This window comes from Xiphophorus hellerii, chromosome 8 (genome assembly GCF_003331165.1).
Source record: "Xiphophorus hellerii strain 12219 chromosome 8, Xiphophorus_hellerii-4.1, whole genome shotgun sequence".
Lineage (NCBI taxonomy): Eukaryota > Metazoa > Chordata > Actinopteri > Cyprinodontiformes > Poeciliidae > Xiphophorus > Xiphophorus hellerii.
Window position 1 is genome coordinate 1,231,949 of NC_045679.1, and position 23,015 is coordinate 1,254,963.

At 42.5% G+C, this 23,015-nt stretch overlaps 1 protein-coding gene across 4 annotated transcripts in view; it reads left to right on the top strand.

Annotated features, from left to right (window-relative positions):
* dcc (DCC netrin 1 receptor) overlaps positions 1-14,088 on the top strand; it is a 156,617-nt gene extending 142,529 nt beyond the window's left edge. For all 4 annotated transcript variants that reach the window (XM_032570623.1, XM_032570622.1, XM_032570626.1 and 1 more), the window contains exons 26-29: positions 255-404; positions 2,544-2,846; positions 10,798-10,946; positions 13,883-14,088. In XM_032570623.1, the coding sequence (XP_032426514.1) occupies positions 255-404; positions 2,544-2,846; positions 10,798-10,946; positions 13,883-13,972 (692 nt within the window). In that variant the 3' untranslated portion in view covers positions 13,973-14,088. The remainder of the gene's footprint in view (positions 1-254; positions 405-2,543; positions 2,847-10,797; positions 10,947-13,882) is intronic.
* The last annotated feature ends 8,927 nt before the right edge of the window (positions 14,089-23,015 follow it).

The window sequence follows — 23,015 nt, forward strand, 5'->3', positions numbered from 1 at the left end:
GTTGGTATCTAAAATTCTGCATCTCTTTGAAAAGATGTTTCTAATTTTGCCCTTGAAATCTTAGGAGTAAGGAGATGATAGAAATTATTTTAAATACATTTTAAAGGATATATTCCGATGGAAAGCAGCACCGTCTCTCCAGACAGTTGGACTGAAAGCTATAGCTATGCTAAATAGTCTGCTACTTGTTCATTCTGCTGAGTTGCTAATGCTGTCCCAGTTTGGCTAATAACGTCTTCCTGTCTGTGTTTCAGCTGTGGTCAGCGCCATCCCGGTTCCTACGCTGGAATCCTCTCAGTATCCGGGGATTCTGCCTTCACCGTCCTGCGGCTTCACACACAACAAGTTCAGCCTCAGGCCCATGCCGTTCCCCAGCCTGACGGTGGACAGAGGATACACACCAGGTACCCAAACATCACACACCAGGTACCCAAACATCACACACCAGGTACCCAAACATCACACACCAGGTACCCAAACATCACACACCAGGTACCCAAACATCACACACCAGGTACCGACACGTGAGTGCTGTCAGCTGTACAATTATGCAACTTTTCGGCGTTGAAAACCAGAAGTGGAGCTTCCTGCACAACCGACAAGAATGCAGAAAGTGGTTTTTGGATGTTAAGTATTTCCAGCAGCCATTGTACAGTGCATACAGCGGTAAAACCAGCTGACCAAATGTGCTGGAGCTCAGCTGTGGTTGCTAGGTAACGGGCAGAATGCCACTGGGGTTGCTAGGTAACGGGCAGAACGCCATGGGGGTTGCTAGGTAATGGCGCACTGTGACTCAACAATCCGGAGGTTTTTGAAATGGCTCGTTTTCCAGACAACAAAACAAAGTTATTGCCAAACAATGACTGGGTGTTTTTGTTTTTAGAAACAGTGGAGACTCAAATGGAAGAAAAACGTACAAAAAACAAATTTTGCATAATGATCTAAACAGTTTAACATTAGTTTAGAGCATCACGATAATCTTGCCATGTGAAACATGTTTGTCTTTTTCTCAGGATAACATGACAGATTATTTATATCTCACATGGAGTTTGACTCCTTCTGTCTCGTTTCATTACATTTCACTCTACAACCTGTGGACGGTGATTACAAAGTGAAACTTTCATTCCTCCGTTTTCAGGTCAGGTTTTCCTGCTAATATTAAAACCACAGTAATCGTCTCCGACTCCCTCCGCTCGCTTTTCTTTCCTGCTCTTCTTGCCGTTAATCCTGGTTTTACTGCCAGGCGAAGCCTAACGACCAGGTTGGGAGCAGTAATTCAGTAATTGATTAATTCCTGCTCGGCTCGTGTCAGAGAGTTAACAGAAGCCGGGGAGGCGGAGAGGCTCCAGAGTCACCGGCGACCCGGAGGGCCGATCGCTGCTGGAAAAACACACGATTACAACCGGCGTGCGGGGCGAGGTGGGGCGGGGCGGGGCGGGTGGTGGCGCGGCGAGGCGGGGCGGCGAACGACGGAGCGCAGAGATAATGAGAGACGGAGACAAAATCGGCAGATTTGAAGCTTCAATCTTCTCTTAATTATTGAGTAAAGTCAGAATTAGAAACTTTACGCTGTGAAACAGCAGGAGCTTTTGTTGGTTTGAGTCTCGGCTGTGATGGAGGTTTGGTGTCGATGGGAAAGAGCTAATGGAGGTGGAGATCAGTTCAGCCACCTCCTCTGTGTTATTATCTCTGATCTCTTTCATTAGAGACTCAACGCACAAAACATTCACAGCGAAAATAGTTTTTAATAAAACCTTTAAAAAAAACGCAGCTTTTTAACTGAAGTGTTTCACTGTAATGGAGAAATCAGCAGAAAGGCTCCACAGAGGCTCCATTTATATCCGCTTAGCTTCACATTTACTAAAAACTGGTCATAAAAACTCTTCATTTATACCGGAAAACAGAAACCAGGAGATGTTAGTGCTGACCCGGAAAAAAGACTCCAGCAGAGAACAAAACCAGAGTTGAAGTCATCCTGGTCGGGTTCAGGTTCTGTTGTGTTTGAAATGTTTACGTTTCTTTTGGTGTTGAATCCTGACGCATAAAGTGGTGTTGTTGTTGGTTGCTACGGCAACAAGCCTGTGTGTAGCGTAGCCGACGCAGAGAGGAGAGAAAATAAAGATTTGAGTGGTTCTGAGTTTTTCTTAACATTTTATTTTTCCTTCATCTCCAGGTTTCATTTAAACCACCAACATGAGGCTGGACTATTTAAAGTGTTTCCCTTTATTTTCTTTACTTCTGATGTTTTGTGTATAGTGATGATATTGATTGAATTTTATTCAGTTTGATGAATTATTCCTTTGAGGACATTTTGCTGCAGAAACGTTTTTCCTCTGTTTCTGCAGCTGTGGGTCATGAAGTCGTCCAGGCAGATCAGATGTTTCTGCTTCACATTTAGTTTCTTTCTGCTGCATCAAAGCGAAGCGTTCAGAGCGGCGAGCCTTCAGTCTGCGGCTTGATGTTTCTCAGAGAGCGTTGCTCTCTACCAGAGGCAGGCGCACTAATTGGACTCTTCTTCTTCTTCTGTTTCTGTTTCCTGTCAGCGATGCCGTCGGACTCCTCCGCCGCCCCCCTGCTGCAGCAGCAGGCTCCGCCCCCTCCGGCCGCCCCGCTGCTGCCCGGTTCCGCCGCTCCCACCTCCGACCCGGTCCCCCCGGTGGGGCCCGTGCCCGGGGCCCCCGCCGCCTCGGGCCCCTCGGAGGAGGCCCAGGCGGCGGCCGGGCGCAGCATCCCCACAGCCTGCGTCCGGCCCACGCACCCCCTGCGCAGCTTCACCAACCCGCTGCTGCCGCCGCCGATGGGGACCATCGACCCCAAGGTCTACACCTCCATGCTGCCGCAGGCCGGTGAGTACTGCCCCCTGCTGGCAGGGTAACGCTCAGCACTGATCTGAGGCCCGTTTGGAGCAAACGTTCAGAAAGTTACACTGAAAAAACACAAAATATCACCAGATAATTCTGTTCTGATTTTACTGTAAACATCTCAGTTTACTTTAAATAAGACAAAACAAACTTACAGGAAACTTTTCTGAGCTTGATTTACTCAACTTATAATATGTTCTGTGTTATTTTAGGGGTCAAAGGTTTTGGATTCTCTGCAGACATTTGGAGTCAATTATCTGATTATATTTTGTAAATATTCTCGTTTCTCATCCTTCCTAGCGGTTAGCGCCTCGCGCTGAAACATGTTTCTGTCCAGAACAGATTAAAGTCTCAGCAGCTCAAACGTTTCATCGCTTCGTCCCGTAAAAACAGAAAACATTTCGTTTTCAGCGCTCCAACAGTTTGTCTCCTCCAATTCTTGTTAAACTCCAGGATGATGCAACATGAGAGCAAACATCTTCTGGTCCCAAACATGAAGCAGGCTGCATATAAAGACATAACAGCTTCTGTTTTTACAGAGTCATCAGTGTAAGCAGCTTTTCTGCTCTTTAATGTGTGAAATTGGCTCAGGTCTGATCATTTTAATAAGAGTCCAGCTGAAACCTGAAGCTGTAATTCCTCAGAGGAACCAGAGTTTCTGTTTGTCGGGTTTAAACGAAAGAATCGGTTTTTCTGCAGCTGATTTCCTGTCATGTTTCACATTTCAGGCCGGATCCTCTCTGCTTTAATATTTTACTCAGGGAAGCTGAATGCGTTGGCCCCAGGCTGTTACACACAGAGTGTGTGTTTGTATATCTTTAATACGCTGTAACCGGCCCTGACATTCGCCGGAGGGATGGAGGGATCCGACCCGACCCGCCTCTGTTCTCCCTCTGCCGTATTGTTACCTGTCTGTCTGTCTGTCTGTCTGTCTGTCTGTCTGTCTGTCTGCGCTCATGTCCAGCCGCCTGCTGCAGCCTCACATGAAACCTGACAGACACTCGGCGCCGCGGCCGACCCAACCGCTGGTTTACACCTGAGCTAGCAGCTGGTTAGCCGTTAGCTCACAGACGTTAGCTGCTCTGATCGGTTCGATACGAAACTAATTAAACTCCAGACTTCATTTAAGACGCACACCAGTGTTTTGTTTTTAAAATAATGCTAATTCTAGTAATTTAACTTACAGAAATTTATGCACAGACATATTTTTGTTAAAATATAACCCGGGGTAATTTGGTACATTATCAAACTGTCTTACATAAATGTTATGTTTATTTTCACATAATTTAAACTGAATCTCTGGTTTGAACAGAAGAATCGAATCGATGGACATTGAAATATTTCCGTCTCTCTGGTTTATGAAGCTCTTTGTAGATTCGTGGATGATGAGTTACGACATCATTTCATTTCACTTTGGGATGGATAAACTCTTCCAACCGGCCACTAGGGGGCAGTAGAACAGCAACAATGCTACATTTTCTATAGATCTGCTTTTTATTTTGACTGCAGCTAAAAGCTAAAAACAGAAACTGTTTGTTATGGTCTGTCTGGCTCTGTGTGTGTGTGTGTGGGTGTGTGTGTGCGTGTGGGGGTGTGTGTGTGTGTGTTTCTATCATTTCTCTGTTTACATGCTCCGGCCGCCTCAGATTTTCATTGATTTTTAGCTCCAGGAAACTTTTCACTCAGAAACTGTAAACCTGAAACGACAGCAGCCAGAGAGCAGAACTCGAATTCCTCACCGTTTGTTTACTGTTCCCTCATTGTTCCCTCATTGTTCCCTCACTGTTCCCTCATTGTTCCCTCACCGTTCCCTCATTGTTCCCTCAATGTTCCCTCATTGTTCCCTCACTGTTCCCTCACTGTTCCCTCACTGTTCCCTCATTGTTCCCTCACTGTTCCCTCATTGTTCCCTCACTGTTCCCTCATTGTTCCCTCACTGTTCCCTCACCATTCCCTCACTGTTTCCTCACTGTTCCCTCACTGTTCCCTCACCGTTCCCTCATTGTTCCCTCACTGTTCCCTCAGTGTTCCCTCACTGTTCCCTCACTGTTCCCTCATTGTTCCCTCACTGTTCCCTCAGTGTTCCCTCATTGTTCCCTCATTGTTCCCTCACCGTTCCCTCACTGTTCCCTCAATGTTCCCCTCACCGTTCCCTCACTGTTACCTCAATGTTCCCTCATTGTTCCCTCACCGTTCCCTCACTGTTCCCTCAATGTTCCCCTCACCGTTCCCTCACTGTTACCTCAATGTTCCCTCACTGTTCCCTCAATGTTCCCTCACTGTTCCCTCATTGTTCCCTCATTTTAAAGGTTTAATTTCCTGTTTCTCTACATCGGATGAAAGGAAACAGGCCAAGATGGAGGAAACGCCACATTCAGTCAAAACCTGAAGCTACAACTAGCATCTATGCTAACGGGCTAAGTCATGTTAAGCTAGTTAGCATAAACACTGATGTTGTTGTTTCCTTTCCTTGCTAGTTCCCTTCTAGTTAGTTAGCTATACTCAGTTGTTTGTAATATTTTTACATTTAATCTTAATCTGTCTTAATTCATATTTAATATTTAGTCGTTTTCTATTTTCAGATGTTGTTTGACTCGTCCTTTAGCTCCTTTAGCTTCTTTAGCTCCTTTACCTTCTTTAGCTCCTTTAGCTCCTTTAGCTTCTTTAGCTCCTTTACCTTCTTTAGCTTCTTTAGCTCCTTTAGCTGCTTTAGCTGCAGGTCAGTTTTTATTTATCTGGATTAGTTTTTTTCTGGTCTGTCTCATCTGACTGAAATGTTTTTTATCAGAACAGATTTCTGAGACAACCTGCATAAATAAAGGTTAAATAAAAATAAAAATGATGTAAAATAAACAAGATCCAACTCTGAAATAAAAACAAAGTTTTTATAAACTGTTTAATGTGAAAAGTAAAAATAGACGAGATTAACTCTGGTTTACTGGATAAATTCAGATGTGTGAGCGTTTAAAACGAGCTTTAATTTGACTAAATACCATCAAAAACTAATTTTAGTTTTTCATAAAGTACATCATGATATAGTATCATCAGCATGATAATGATGTCAGTCTGTGGGACATTTTTCTGCCTCCCCTCTGAGCTCAGACATAAATAAAATGAACCTGTCTGCAGGTTTGACTAAGTCCAGTTTAAAGAGGGATAATAAAAGTTGTGTTTATCAGCAGAGATCTTTTCTGCAGCCGTGACTCAGCTGAATTGATCTGAACGAACAGTTCACGCCTCGGAGCTGTAACAGGATTGTCCTAGTCGATGTCCGGCTCTCAGGACGGAGGCAGCTGGAGGCGGACCGGTCCACCTGTGATGGACGCTTTCAGCTCCATCGCCTGCAGGGAAACAAAAATAAATGTGTCGTCACGACAGAAACGCCACCAGCAGACAGTGACGACTCTCTGGCCTTTTTCTGCACCAAGGTGACCCGTCAGGACAGATCGGTGGTGGCCTAGTCAAAGCTCATCTCATGTTTTCCACAAAGTCATTCTTAGATAATCAGATTTTAGTTTGCTCAGTTCTTCTCAACTCAACGTTTACACTCGCACACGAAAATAGCTTCAAGTAGATGTGCTATTATACAACCGTACATCTTTGAAAAGCATTAGTGGAGCCTCCTGCACAACTGACAAGAATGCAGCAAACAGTTTCTGGATCAAGTCAACATTAAATCACTTGTCTTCCACAGCACACTGCAAAAACACAAAATCTTAGCAAGTATTTTTGGTCAAATATCTTTTTACACTTTAAATACGATAAAACTTTAAATAAGATCAAATGATAAATAACTTTTCAGTAAGATATATGAGCTTCTTTTAAGTTAATAATTCCCTAAAAACTTCATCCATATTATCAGATCCATGGCAGATTATTTAACTTATAACATGGGAAAAATGTCTTGTTATAACTTGAATAATCTGCCAGTGGAACTAAATAATTATTTTAATTATTTAGCTAAAATAGTTATTTTAATTAAATAATTATTAACTTTAAACAAACTCCTAGTTCTGTCTGAAAAGTTACTTATGAATTAGTTTTATCTTATTTAAAGTGTAAGAAGATATTTGACCAAAAATACTTGCTAAGATTTTGTGGTTTTGCAGTGCAGGGCATACAGAGCTGGAACTCGGCTGGGGTCGCTAGGCAACTTGTTGGGGTTGCTAGGCAACTTGTTGGGGTCGCTAGGCAACTTGTTGGGGTCGCTAGGTAACTTGTTGGAGTTGCTAGGTAACTTGTTGGGGTTGCTAGGTAACTTGTTGGGGTTGCTAGGTAACTTGTTGGGGTTGCTAGGTAACGGGCTCGGCTGGCGTTGCTGGGTAACGGTGCAGTGTGTCTCAACAATCAGGAGGTTTTTGAAACGGCTCGTTTTCCAGACACCAAAAAAGTTGAAGTTATTGCTAAAAATGATGTTTTTTTAAGATCTTGAGTCGTTTTTAGAAACTGTTGAAACCCAAAATGTGAATTTTGCTTTCTGTGGTTCCCTCCATGAGAAGAGGAGATTTTCTGGCGTTACAGGAAAATGAACAGATGGTAGAAGTCCTGGACGGTGGATCTCAGGGGAAACGAATCCTGCAGGTGGCGCTGTGGTCTCTAACGGTCCAGGCTGGGATTCGAACTCGGGACCTGGTTGCTGCCAGGCAGCAGCTCTTCGGAGGGCGAACAATGAGCCGAACAGCCAGCAAATGAAAAGTAGGTCATGAGTGGAGACAGAGAGACGGCAGCGGAGACGTGTCGTCCTCCAGAGACCAGACGTCTCCTCAGAAACATTTCATCTGCAGCTGGATCCACTTCAAAACGCTCTGAGGATCGATACCAGCTCTGACCCCAAACACACACACACACACCCACACACACACACACCGCTCTGATGGAACCCTGGTGGGCATTTCACACCTCCACCTGTCAGGTGTAAACCCCCTGAAGCTCCGGGTTCATCTGACCTTCACTTCACCTGCTGAGCTTCGTTCAGCAACGAGCCGCTAAAAATGTTTCACTTTTCCAGAAAAGTTGTTTTCTAGAAATTAGAAGATAGAATATAGAAGTTTTTTGGCAGAAATCTTCCATGACCTCAGTACGACCCCATCTCACTTTACCTTGTAATGAACAGAGGATCGACTCCAGAGCTGCTTTATGTGATTATTTATGAGTTTTTTTCTTACAAAATTTCAACCTTTGAAACTCAGAAATGTCTTTTTGGCAGAAATTTAGTCCTTGTTTTCTACCTGCTGTGTCCCTAATATGTAATTCATATTCAGATCTTTATTCGTGTCTCAGTGATTTGGGACAATAAAATAATCATGATTGTTTCTTGTACTTTTACTTCGTTGTGTTTATGTTCAACACTCCAACATTAGCTTCCCTTGTGATGTTTTAGCGGCGTAGCAAAGAAAAAGTTCCCCCTGGAAACAGGTTATTGGCAACACGTTCCGAGGTTCAAAAATAAAATCTGGTGAACAGAAAATGTATCTTGTAACAAAAACGATAACATACAGAGTCTGTATTTTTCTCTCTGATTGCCTCAGCGATAAACTTCCCTCCAGGGTTTACCAAACGTCCTCCAGGTCAAGTTTTGCTGCTAAAAGCTTCTTGGAGTTTAAGTGAATCTTTGATTTGCGTCGAGGGAACGAAGCTCTGGGTCTTGCGGTTGATCCATCTGTTTCTGGGTCTCTGCTGCAGCTGCAGGTGTTTGTTTGGCAGAGTGGATGTTTATTGATCAGCAGGCAGTGAGCAGAGTGATGCAGGACATTGTTGGCCTCAGCAGGCCTCCAGACTGGAGGAGGCTGTGGAGAATATCCGTCTTTTGGGTCCATTTTTCTTCCAAATGTTGCTTTTCTTCCAGCTCTCTCCCCCAGCAGATTAAAAGCAGCTCGGTTTGGTTGTTTCCTTTTCTTTGAAGCATTGATCCAACCCGCTTTCTCTCCACTCATGTGAGTTTTGATGGTTTGTGTGAGCGGATGCCGGAGCAGCAGACGGTCTCTAAATGACTTCTGCTGCTCGTCGTTTTCACCACTTAGTTGCGTGTAAAGTTGTCATTTAGAGCGGTCGATGGCGCTGTGTGTTATGAGGTCAAACTATTCCTGTCAGCAGCTGAAAAGGTCGTCGATACTCAAGTTTCACCATCCGGCAAAGATTGACCTGATTATGAACGAGCGCGTTCCTCTGATTTATGGGACGGCTCGATAAATCATGAGTTCAGAAAAACAATGGAAGAAGAAAAGCTGGATTCTGAAATGAATGTTTTTATTTTCCTGGTTTTTATTGTAGAAGTTAAAGTAAAAGCCAACCTGAGTGGGAACATTGAGGCTTGCTGAGTTTTGCAGATGAATGTTTTAGTGACTCTGGTTCTGCTGACGACCCGGTTTGGCCAAACGTCTTGATCATTTCATCTCCTCCTGTTGTCCAGCTGGATGTCTGCAGGGGCCAGCAGAGCTTCGGCTCCTAACGCCTGAAGGGCCTGAAACAGTAAAATATAAATCTGGTCTCTTTATGCAGCAGTGGATGAAACTGAGAGTGACAGTAAAATATCTGCAGTCGTAAATAACGGAGACTCTTTGCTCAGTTTGTTCAGTTTCTGTTGAACAAACGATGACGGCTGATAACGGCTCCATGCGCTTTGAACAAAATGTTGAGTTTCTAGGTTTTATTTACTCAAATCAACAGAATGTTGCGTGTTTGAATTCACCAGATAATTCAGAGGTTTTCTGAGGTTCATAAGCTAAGCTAGCTGTACGCCGTCCAGTCTGATGACCTGCTGACCCGCATCTCCTGCACCACCTACAGGCCGTTACGTCACATGGCAGCGTCTCTCTGATTGGTTGACGCTCTGCGTTGAGCGGCAAACGTTCAGATTTTCCGACTCCAGCATCGGTTGGAAAATCGATGCTGGAAAAGCTTCAGTCTCGGAGCGCCAGACGCTCCAGACGCTCCTGGATGCGTCCAGACGGACCTTGAATGTAAACCAGACGCTTTATGTAAAAAGAATGTAAAAAGGAAGCGATGCTAAATTCAAATTAAAAATGCTTTATTGATCCCGACTGGAAATTAAATGTTGCTGTAATTCATATTAATTCAAATTCTTCAGTTATTTTATCTGCTGATGGCTTTTAAAATGTGAGTTATGATAAACTTACTAGCATAACTTCTGTTGTGCATGTAGTTGGCCTTTCTGGGCCACCGTAGAAACGATCCCTCCACTGATCCCTCAGGTCCTGAGTGGATCTGCTCAGAACCATTAAACCTCCAGGTTGTTTCTCTGATCTCAGCATCTGATGAAACGTTTCTGTTCTCCCTCCGTCTCTCTGCTTCTGCTTTAGTTTATGATGAATAAATAAAATCACGACCCAGATAAATACAAACATGTAATGAGATTTGGTTCGTTGTCTTGGAGACGGAGATATTTACCTTTCGCTGCAGCTGATTATCACGTTTTAGGATTTTTATGACCTGAAAACGAAGGTCGTTTATTTCCCGCTTCTCGCTCTCATTCAGTCATCAGTGAAGCTTGTTGTTCGCTCTCTGAGGCGCCGGGTGTCATCATCCCGTCTCTAAAGCCCTGACTTCCTGTCCGCCGTCATCGGTGACGTCTGCATGTCCGGCCGCCGCCAGCAGAGGTCATCATTAGCGCTGATTAGACCCCAGAAACATCCTTGATTAGCCTCATCAGCGCCGCGGGGATTATATTCACTATTTTCTTTGGAAGTCATTGATTATTCCGACCTGCTGTCTGAAATTATATACAATCTGCTCCATTCGTAGATAAAATCTGGTCTTTTTGTTCCGTCTTTAAAATCTTGATTATGCAAAACAGAAAATGTGGCGTCATTAAGATCGATCAGTTCCTCCTGACTGAACTTCCTCTGAACCTCAAAGCTTTTTCCTCCTGAACCCAAACTGAACCCAACTTCAACAATCGTCTCCGGTTCTCTTCCAGGTGCCAGCCTGCCGAAGCCCCAGGTGAAGACGGCGTCTCTGGGTCAGGCCGGGAAGGCCCGCTCCCCTCTGCTGCCCGTCTCGGTACCGACGGCGCCGGACCTGCAGGAGGAAGGCGGAGCCAAGCCGGCAGAAGATTCAGCCACCAACGTGAGTCTGCAGGCAGGAAGCGGCTAAAACGTGACAGACAGAAACAGAAGAATTAGTTTCATCAGGTTCTGCAGGTTTTAACCTCCAACTGCAACAAAACCAAAAACCTAAAATAAGATTTAAATTTAAACTCTGAGATCACAACCTGTCAGTTTCCACAAAGCAGAAAAAAACATCCTGAAGTTCTGGAAAAGTTCTGGGGAAAAAACGAACCAGTTCAGGAAACGAAACCAGCAGAAGCTTGTAGGGAATTTATTCTCATAATGTTACAACTTTAAATTCTATTACTGTGACTTTATTTTTACTTTATTTTTCTATTTTTTATTCTTATCGTCTTATGATCTCATTCTACGGCCACTCTGCTGTTTTTACAACCTTTCTGTTGTATTAACACGACTTTATTTGGTCATAAAATTACTTTTTTATTGTAATTTTATGACCTCATTTTTTTATTATTACGATTTTATTGTCGCAACTTTATTCTTTTATTTTCCAAAAACAGAATCCTGTCAGTCTGGCGCTAAAACTCCATTTATAGACAAACTGTTCAGTTTCAGTCAAGTTGTGATTCTGAACAAATGAAGTTTATCAGGCCTGAAGGTGAAAGAGGCTGTAAGGTTGAGGCTGAGCTGTGGCCTAAACAAAGTAAATGCCTGAGACACAGCAGATATCGACTCTTCTCTGCTCGGCTGTTGGTTGTAGGAAAGATCCAGAGTTTAATCTGAAGAAGATTCTTTACGTTTAAAACTCCTTCATCCTCAGAGTTTTGCTTTCAAAGCCTCTGAAGCTGAAAAACACCGGAGACGTTTCTTCATGACGCCTCCGGCAGGAACGAAGCGCCGACTCGTTCTGCCACCGTCTGGGATTCATTCACAGCAGAACAAACCGACGATTCCTCATAAAACTGAGGAAGAGACCGGAAGCAGGACGAGAAAAACGAGGAAGAGGATTTAACTCCTGATCAGGATAAAAACCTGGAGAGGAAAAACTACAGAACGAGACGACATGATGGAGAGAAAAACACAGAGAGAGGGATGGATGGATGGATGGATGGATGGACGGACGGACGGACGGATGGATGGATGGATGATGGATGGATGGATGATGGATGGATGGATGGATGATGGATGATGGATGGATGATGGATGGATGGATGGAAGGATGGATGGATGATGGATGGATGGATGGATGGATGGATGGATGGATGGATGGATGGATGGATGGATGGATGGATGGATGGATGGATGGATGGACGGACGGTTGTAGATTTCAGATTTAGTTCCCATGAAAACTGGGACAAACTGATGATGAGCGATGAAGAAAGGAAGGAGAGGCTGATGGAGGGAGAGAACAGATGTGAACGGAGGAGAGGAATGTCAGCGGCTCCGAGGGAAGAAGGGATGAGAAGAACGACAGCAGGCGATGCGGAGCGATGTCGGACGTCGGGCCTGGTTAAATATTCAGTCGCTGACAATAGGACGGGAGGAGGTGTCGCCACGGCAACCGGAGGAGGAGCGGGAGACGGAGCGGGGCGAGGGAGGAAATTAATTATGAAACCACCAGGTGTCGCTATGGGAGCAGGGAGTGGAAGAGGAGGAGGAGGAAGAGGTGCTGCCGTGGCGACAAGAACCAGAGGAGAAAATGAGACGGAAGGACGACCTCTGCTGTGACTCACTGGACACACACACACACCCCTACACACACACACACACACACACACCCCTACACACACACACACACGCTGAGCTGGATGCTCACTGAATAAATACAATATAGATGTAGATGAACTAGATCCCAGCACATCTAAAGGATTCAAACCCTGAACTTTTTCTCATCGTGTCAAATTTACATCACAGAACATCAAGAGGAACGGAGAGAATTTATGGTTTCTACTGTTTTACAGGATAATCTGAAAAGTGCAGCAGGCTGCTATATTCTCTGAGTGTTTGGGCCAAAATGGAAGATTATTAAAAAATTAAGAGAATAAAGTCAAATTATTGACAATAAAACAAAATGTATAAAAGTCATAGGATGGATGGATGGATGGATGGATGGATGGATGGATGGATGGATGGATGGATGGATGGATGGATGGATGGATGGATGGATGGATGGATGGATGGATGGATGGATGGATGGATGGATGGATGGATGGATGGATGGATGGATGGATGGATGGATGGATGGATGGATGGATGGATGGAAACCATGTTGATTTGGCTGAAAATCTCCGTTCTCTCTCTTTAAGAAAAGCCCAGATGTTCTAAATTGTCTTGTTTCCATCGACTTGTTTTCTAAATGTCTCGTTTGATGATTCGCTCAGTGGAAATGCAGCTAATGAATAAACTAAAGAAAGCGGTTCTATGCAGTTCTAAGCAGTTCTAGGCTGTTCTAGGTGGTTCTAAGCGGTTTTAGGCAGTTCTAAGCGGTTCTAGGCAGTTCTATGCAGTTCTAAGCGGTTCTAGGCGGTTCTAGGCAGTTCTAGGCGGTTCTAAGCGGTTCTAGGCAGTTCTAAGCGGTTCTAGGCAGTTCTATGCAGTTCTAAGCGGTTCTAGGCGGTTCTAGGCAGTTCTAGGCGGTTCTAAGCGGTTCTAGGCGGTTCTATGCAGTTCTAGGCTGTTCTAGGTGGTTCTAAGCGGTTTTAGGCAGTTCTAAGCGGTTCTAGGCGGTTCTAGGCAGTTCTAGGCGGTTCTAAGCGGTTCTAGGCTGTTCTAAGCGGTTCTAAGCGGTTCTAGGCGGTTCTAGGCAGTTCTAGGCGGTTCTAAGCGGTTCTAGGCGGTTCTAGGCAGTTCTAATCAGTTCTAGGCGGTTCTATGCGGTTCTAGGTGGTTCTAGGCGGTTCTAGGCAGTTCTAGGCGGTTCTATGCGACCTGCAGCGTGACGTCACAGCGTGGATAGAAACGGCGCCGGTTTAACGCCTCCATGTTGTGTTTCAGGTGTACGAGCAGGACGACCTGTCGGAGCAGATGGCCAGTCTGGAAGGACTGATGCAGCAACTCAACGCCATCACTGGCTCCGCCTTCTAACCGCCGGACCAACCCGGACCGGACCGGACCGGCACCGGCCCGGCCCTTCCTCAGCCACGGACCAATCTGCTCTGACTGACTGGTCGCCCAGATCTCCATCCGTTTGGTTTTGCTGGTCTGGGCTCTGAAAAAGGGAATGAAACTCTACAGCATCCAGCCCATGAACAGAACCAGCTGTGGGCCGTTCAAACTGAAACCCTCTAGATTCTTCGACCCAAACATAAACTGGGACAAACCCGACGCCTCCAGGACGGGAATATCACAGAAAGACGACCAGTGTCACATCCTCCGTTTCTCCTGTTTGTGGTATTTATTAGCATCGTCCTCCCAGACTCAGCCACTGTGACCGGACCTCGCCTACTGTCCACCGGTTCTGTTGGAAATATTCCTTCATCACTTGGTTTTGCAGAACGTTTGGAAATCTGCGATTCAGAAAGTGAAACATCTTCAGCCACATTTTCACTGAAACGTGATATTTTTCACATGGACCTAAAGTTTCCCATCATGCCCTGCTCTTCGTGTTTTCTCCTTGATTTCCTTTTCGCCGACACAAACAGGAAGTCCTGCTGAGCGCCAGGCCATCCGTCTCCAGGAACGTTCAGAAGGAACCACCATCGACTCCCACAGTCTGACCCAACGTTAGCCGTTAGCGATATTAGCTTGTGTTGCTGCCAAATTCTGACCTTAGGAAGCTTCTAGTGAATATCTTTGTTTTTGCTGCTTGTTCTCATCCGTCTTGATGCCAAACAGACCAGAGGCCGAGAAAGAATATTGTGAAGGAAACAAAACAAAATCAAATTATTTTAGGTTTGAGTAAAAGAAGAAACCGCCTGGATTTTAGTTCCAACATTATTTCTGTGACAGTAAATGATGGTGTCGCCTCAACTTGGCGGGTCTAGGAAATGTTGGATGAAGTGACGTTTCACTGATTCGACTCATTTACAGATTAAACTGCTGGCTGTGTTTTAGTTATACTCACTGAAAAACTCATGGCCTGTAAAGTGAGAGGGACGAAAGTAAACAGTGAAAACATTGTGGTATCCATAGCAACACTAATGCTAACACTAGCATTAGACTGTTAGCACTGGCACGCTAAAGATCTGTCGACTATCAGTAATCCGTTACTGACTTTAGTGTTAGCCCGCTAACAGTGATGCTCACACTTAGCAACAGCAATAACATGCTAACAGTTAGCATTGTTGCAGACTTGAAGTGAGCAGCTGTGAAACGGTTAGCCTTCAGATTTCCCGCCTTTCCGTCCTGTTGCCTAGCAACCATGACAGTGCTGAACACAAGCTGCTAAAAATGGAGCCAGAACTTTTCCAGAGTTTTAGTTATTTAATCCTTTTAGTAAATTAAATTTAAAACGGCGGTGAACCCGGTGAACCTGGTGAGAGTGAGGGAACATTTGGAGCTCAGCAGATTCACCCTGAATGGAACATAAACCAGCAACAACAATATCATCTTTATTATTTCACTAATGTCCAAAAGGTTTCCTGTTCATTGTGACCAATAACAGGCCAGTTCAGGTTCATGATCTGTGAACAGTTCTTTGCTTTAAGGATCCAGATTCAGATGAACTAATTCATAGTTTCATCTCTGCTCTGTGTTGCTTGTTTCCTGTTGATGTTTTCGTCTCTGTTTGCTGGGAAAAGCACCTTTATTTTCATCACGCTGTGGGATTTCTTTCTGTTTTTATTTGTTTTGAAGAACCAAACGAACACGACTGAACAAAAACCCACCAGCTTCACTTTAGTTTAGTTTCGTTTTGTAGAAAAAGACAAAAAAGTTACAAAAAGACAAACATAATCCTGAAAAAAAGTCTATTTTTACATTGAGTGTCACGGCGGAGATCAGGTATTCTGGGACACAGAGAGGCTCTTCACCGCAAAGAAAAGTTAATAACATGCAGCCTTCCAACTAAATCAACACATCGGACTCAGTAATTACCTCGTAGAAAACAACTGGAGTCATTCCCCTTTTCATTACAGGAAGTAAATTAAAAAGTGAGACGAGGGGAAAGAAACGGCGGCGTCCAGCGGCCATTGGGGACGGAGGAGAGGAGAGGAGTAAACTTCCACCAGAAGACTCACTTCAGATTTATCTCTTCTAGAAAAACATTTCACAGCTTCAAAGGTCAAAAATTTAACATTTTTTAAACTAGAAAATTTATCTGAGATTTACCTCTGAAATCTTTTAGAAAACCTTTGGAAATTTTTTTGAAATCAAATGTCAAAAATTTGCTTGGAAAAACAAAATTTAATTAACTTCAGAAATTTTCTGGAGAAAAACTTGGACATTTCTGGCTTTCAAAAGTAACAATTTCAGCTTTTGGAAATATCAAAAATGTTTGACTTTTGAAACTAGGAATATTTTGAGATTAATCTCATAATTTCACTTTTTTTTCTTGCAAATTTTCCACTTTTCAAACAGAAATTTTGTTGTTTTTTTCTAGAGAATTTCTGAGATTAAAAAATTCTGAGTTTATTGCAAATGTTTGACTTTTGGAGTTCAGAAATGTCCTTGTTTTATCTAAAGAGGTCTGGTGTAAATTTACTGTTTCCTCTGAAGTGGCTCCGACTCGCTGAAGGTTTCCGGAGGGAAATCTGTGTTGTTAGATTTGTAAATCATCCGGGACAAGATGGACGACAGGATCTGATTTAGATTTCGGATTAGACGAGTTGGAGTTTGTAAAAGAGGAAAGTTTAGTGAAGGTGTCAGGAAGGAGAGGCAGAGCGGCTGATGGTTTCTGGGTGAACATCTCCTCCATCTTCTGTCGCTGCTGCAGCAATCCGCTTCCCGCCGCTCTTCCTCACATCATGAGAGGAAGACTCCGACTCGCCGCCTGGTTTCAGATCCAACAGCTGGTAAAGACGAGCTTTCTCTGACTTGTGCAAATTGGCAGGAACGTAAACTGACGAGTCATCCATCAGCGTTGGGGGTAAAACAGGCCCTTTATTTGCCCCGGCCGCCATCTTGTAATTTCCAGACGTTAATCTGTGATGAAAGCCTGAGGGAACGCCGGCGCCGCTCGGATTCAGCTCAGCTTCCTGCGCCGACCGCCGAGGCTGTGAATTCATTACTGGGACGCTTCCAGCATTACCATGCAGGCTCACGCCCGGCGGGCCGTTACCGCGGCGACCAGTCGTCCCAGGGCGGCGGGGTGCAAAGGTCAAGAAGAACCGGGATCAAACTCGACGTCCAGCAGGAGGAAAGTTTCCGTAAAAGAAAAATAAATTGGACTTTTGGAAATTTTCTGTTTGTTTTATTTTTGAAACTCAGAAAATTTACATTCATTTTTTTCTATAAAATTTCTGAGATTAATTTCCAAATTTCAAAAATTTTTCTCACAAATTTTTGACTTTCAAAACTTTGACATTTTGAATTTGATCTCAGAAATTTTCTGTTAAAGAAAGAAAATGTACTTTCAGTAACAGAAATGGAAAATTTCTGTTACTGAAGTCGAACATTTTAAAATTTTACTGAAAATTTCTGAGTTTTTGTTAAGTTTTTTACTTTTCAAATTCTGAAATTTTGAGATTAATTTTCATAAATTTTGTGTAAAAAATTAGCTGTTATTTGCTAAAAGGTGAAGCCACTGCATGCTAACGTCATGCTAACAGCGTGCTAGCAGTTAGCACAACGCTCCGCAGTCACGTCCAGGAAGCGACTAATTCAGCCTATCAGACGTCGTTTCTCCAGTTTGCTCCGACCAATGGCTTCGTCTGCAGTGAAATAGTTAACGATGTCGCATCGTAAAGCTAACCGCTAAACTGGAATATTTTCCCACTTTCATCCGGATTAAAGGAACATTTTACGTTTCTGTCTTGAGGAAACTTTGGTTTTTGGATCAGGTGGAATTGCTGCAGCAGATCTACATTAAAGCAAGCTGCCTTTTTTTACAGTGTACAGTTCCACTAGAGTAGAATTGACTTTTTATATTCAAATTTAATATATTATTATTATTTGGAGTGCTCTTGAAAGCTATTATTTATATCCATGTGATATTTCTGCATATGTAAATTTAGTTTAGTAAAAATAGGACAAAAGGACTGAACGTTTTGTTTTTCTCCTCATGGCCTTAAAAAGTTTCAGTTCTGGGATTTTTATCATTATTATTGTTTATATTATTTATTATTAAATCTTGACAGAAGTTAGTTTACCAGACTTTTATCCGTGCAGCAGAACCCAAAGCCGAGTCGATCATATCTGGGCAACAAAATAACTCAAAACAATTTTAGATTAAATTTCAAAATTTAGAAATCCAGGAAGTAATGTTAAGTTGTTTAATTTATTGTTTTGTATCTAAAATAATCAGTGCAGCAAAAGCAAATGAGGTGGATTAGCAGTGCTAGCTAGTCATTGGACTGTTTTAAAGCAGCAGTCTTCAGTCAGAGGCTTTTTCAGGTGTGCTGCAAGACTGACTGCTACTGGAGATCCGTCCAAAATGACTTTCTGGTTATCAGTTGCAACTATTCAGAAAATAAAGTATTTTTGAATTGAATTGAGTTTAATAAGCAGCAAACGCTGAAGGTTTCTGGAAGCTAAATGGTTGGAAAGAAAATATAAAAGGAAGAAAAAGAAAAATCTGAATCTATTTGACTTTATTGAGTGGAAAAAACTATAATTAAAAACAGGAACTGAGCTGGAAACACCGGCGTTTCATCCTTTATATCCCTTCTTCCTTTCTTTTTTAAATTAAACTTCCTCCACTCGTGGCTGGGAACCGGTCGGAATAGAAATGAGATTCTGTGAGGAATAAAAAGGCAGATGAAGTTCAGTCTGGGTGGAGCCGGTTCTGAGCGGCCCGACGTGTGAAACGGACCGTCGGCTTACAGAACATAAATAATAGAGTAGAAAGAGAAAGTAGAAAAGATGATTTGCACCTCGTCTCATCAGGGAGAGGAGCTGAACTAAAACGTTTCCAGGAGGAAGAAACATGGAGTCCGTCTGACTGCGGGACATCCGATGATGATGATGATGATGATGATGATGATGATGATGATGATGATGATGAAGTACGACTTCTTTCCATTATGTTGTTGTTTTTCCATTTGCTGGTTTTTGTAACACTGTAGAACAGTCCCATGGTCCTTTTTATAGAAATGTTATTTCAATGGTTCATTCTTTTTGTTTGATAAATAAAGTTTTGATACAAAAACAAAATGGCTGCTTGTTGGTTTTTCTCTTCCTCAGGAAAAACACTTGCTGTCTTTTCCAGCTAACAGAACGTGCTGGAGCTCCTGCTGGGGTTGCTAGGCAACGGGTGGAACTCTGCTGAGGCTGGTAGGTAACGGGCGGAACTCTGCTGGGGTTGCTAGGTAACGGGCGGAACTCTGCTGGGGTTGCTAGGTAACGGGCGGAACTCTGCTGGGGTTGCTAGGTAACAGGTGGAACTCTGCTGGGGTTGCTAGGTAACGGGCGGAACTCTGCTGGGGTTGCTAGGTAACGGACGGAACTCTGCTGGGGTTGCTAGGTAACGGGCGGAACTCTGCTGGGGTTGCTAGGTAACGGACGGAACTCTGCTGGGGTTGCTAGGTAACGGGCGGAACTCTGCTGGGGTTGCTAGGTAACGGGTGGAACTCTGCTGGGGTTGCTAGGTAACGGGCAGTGCCTGCTATTTGTGACGTTACATTCTGCAGGTTTTTGAAACGCCTCATTTTCCTGATAAAAAACATTAAATTATTCCCAACAAACGGCTTTTTGTTGGGAATAATTTATTTTTATTTTATTAAACGCTTTAGCTGCTTCTAGAAGCAGCAGAAACCAAAATGGAAGTTTCTATATCAGACTTTTTGCGTTTACTTGAATAACAAGTAATTTTCCCCCAAATCTGAGCTAAATAATTACATAAACATTTATTAGTTATCTTTTATTCATACATTATTTAACTTACTGTCCAAAAATCTGTTAAATGCTTTATATTTTTAAAATTTATCAAATGTTATATTTCCAATTTATACTGTAGGAAAAATAATTGATTATAAGCTGTTAATGTTCAACTTCATGGTCAAATTAGCAGGTTGTTGCTAAAGTTAGCATATTGAAGCTATTCTGTTACTTTGATCAACCAAAATAAACTCTGCCACAATATTAAAGGAAAATAAAGTTTTAGGTAGTTAAAGGAGTGATTGAAGGCAGCTAATAAAGAATATGCACTGTAAGGCTGGAATGTTAGCATTAGCATGCTGACATTAGCATTAGCTGCGTGTTGCTTCCGTCATAAGTCAAAGTTTTGAAATAAAAGGATTTGCACTCACTGTGTTTAACTTGCATGTTAAAAATGCAGGTAAATTTAGTTCCTATTGTAAGAGCAGCTGTAAGCTAACTAGCTACTGAGCTAGCTACTATTAGCAGGCTAAAGAACGGATTTCAATGCTTCCTCAAACGCTGTAGCAGTAGTTTCAAATAATGATTTAATAAGATATAAACTGTTAAAAAGGTTATTAAATATTTTATAGCTGGGTTGTTTGCCGATTTTTCTGTGTGGCGGCCATATTGGATTTTGATACTGTGATTTCTAAATCAGATGCTAGTTTTCAGCTCCAACTGATTTTTGAGTACAAATAAAATGCACTCAGTGTTTTTATATTTTAAAAGAGGAATAAAACTGTTTGCATTTTGGATTAAAACAATAAAATGCTTTAAAAATGTTCATTATGAAGCAGGAAATGGTCTAAAATATGCAGGAGTGTGTTAGGAGGAAGTGTTAGAGTTGGAGTTTATAAAGTAAAACTAAAGAAATATCATCTTTCACCAGCTCCGTTTGGTTCCGCCTGAACATTTTCAGACAGAAATTCAGGTAATTTTGGGAGAAATGGCTGCAAGAACAGCTTCAGATAAAAGAGGCTCTGCTGTAAAGAACCGGAGCTTCAGACATGATGATGATGATGATGATGATGATGATGATGATGATGATGATGATGATGAGAGCGCCGCTTCTCTGCAGCGGATGTAAATCAGCAGCACTTTAAAGTGGCACCAAAGATTAGTGTCATTCAGTCCAACTCAGACCAAACGTGAAATATGGAAACAATTTTCCCCTCTGAGCCGAAGAAATCTGATGCCTGAAAGTCCCGATTTTTTCTGAACTCTGATGCTTCGCAGAGGCTGCTGACCTTTTGAATGGAAAATGTCAGATTCAATCTGATTATCCGGCTAAACGATGTGAACGGAAGCTGAACACGCCGGTTGTCTCTTCTAACAAAGAGCAGCGCAGATCGGCTCATTGTTCCGCTGATTTGATAAAAGCGAGGAGAAGATTTGTGTCAGGAGTCTCTTCAGCGCTTCATGGATAAAATCAAAACTGAATTAAAGATGAATCAGCTGAACGGATTTCTGAGTCTTTATCTGAGACGAGCAGCAGCTGGAGAGTTTGGCCTGAAAGCAGGAAATTAAATTTACTGCAGATTTTAAAGTTTGGCTTCAAACTTCAACGCAAAAAACTAAAACAGATCAGCTGGACGGTTCTGGAGCTAGAAAACAAAAATGGAGGATTACATTTCCATGAAAGAAAAACTCAGGCAGAGTTTAATTTCTAGAAAAACAAGAAAATTTCAGAGATTGAAAAGTTACAATTTGGAGAAAAAAAGAGAATTTTTTAGATTCCTAGAAACTTTCTGGAAAAAAACAAGAATATTTCTGGCTTTGCTAAGAAATTTCTAAACTAAAGCAACTCAGACATTTTGTGGTTAATCTAAGACATTTTTTTTTGAAAAGTTCAAAATTTACTAGAAGGAATTTTTGGAAAATTTGAGTTTCCAATCTGAGAAGATTACATTTTTTTCCTGGAATTGTTTTTTAGATAATTCTCAACATTTCTGAGTTTGAAAAGAACACATTTTTTAGAAAAAATTCTGAGAGTAATCTCAGAAATTTTCTAGAAAAAAAGGCAAGAAGGTTTGAATAGTTAAAAAATTGCTAGGAAAATTCTGAAATTCTGAAATTCTGAAATCAATCTCAAATATTTTGTAGAAAAAAACTTGTCACTATCAGACTGAAATTTCCAGTTTTTTCTAGAAAATTCAGACATTATTCTCAAAATGTCTGAGTTTGAAAAGTTGAAAATTTGCTTTAAAAAAGACAAAAATCAAAAATATGAAACTTTTTAAATTTGAAACTAAATTTTTTAGATTCATTTCAAAATTTCAGATTTTTTTTCTAGCAGATTTTCAGCTCTTGGAGTTCCTACATTTCCTTGTTTTTTCTAAGTAATTTTACAGATTAATCTAAAAAGTTGTTTGAATTATTTCACTCCTTTTTTCTGTCTACAACAATCCAACATGTTCGTCGTATTTCTGAATTTGTCTTAATTATTTGTCATCATCCTTGTTGATTCTCTGCGTTTCCTTTGCAGCTCAGAACAGAATCATCAGTTTTAGCAACAACAAGCTTGTCTTTTCTAGGAGCCATTGCACCAGCTGACCAAATGTGCTGGCGCTCAGCTTGTGGTTGCTAGGTAACGGGCTGGGCTTCGCTGGCGTTGCTAGGTAACGGGCAGCGCCTGCTGGTTTGTACATTCTGGAGGTTTTTGAAACGTCTCATTTTCTAGTCACCAAAACACATGAAGTTATTGCCAAAAAAAGCAGCTGGATGTTTTTTTATAGCTGCAGTGGAAACTCAAATGGAAATAGAAAAATGTGAATCTTGCACAACAGGCCATCTTTAAAGATCCGTTAGTGAAGCCGTACAGTAGAGACTGATGAAAACCAGAACAAAGATCTTCTCTCTCTCGTCTGAGTCTCACGCTGAGATATGAACCGCTGCGTGTCGCCCCAGTTCAGCCCTTACCCATGATGCTCTGCAGGGGTCCGTTTATCTTCAGACAGGAAACGCTCAGAGCTGAGAGGCGATGCGTCTGATTCCAGCTGTCAGGTCTGAGTTCATCTCTCCAACATGCTGCTTCACATGAAGCTGCAACAATCAAACACCTGGAAATGACATCAGAGCGACGCAGTAAACCCAGCCGGATCAGCTCATTATTCTATTTGTCTCATGAACATCTGATTTTTATCGGTAAGAAACACCAACAGAGACTCAATCA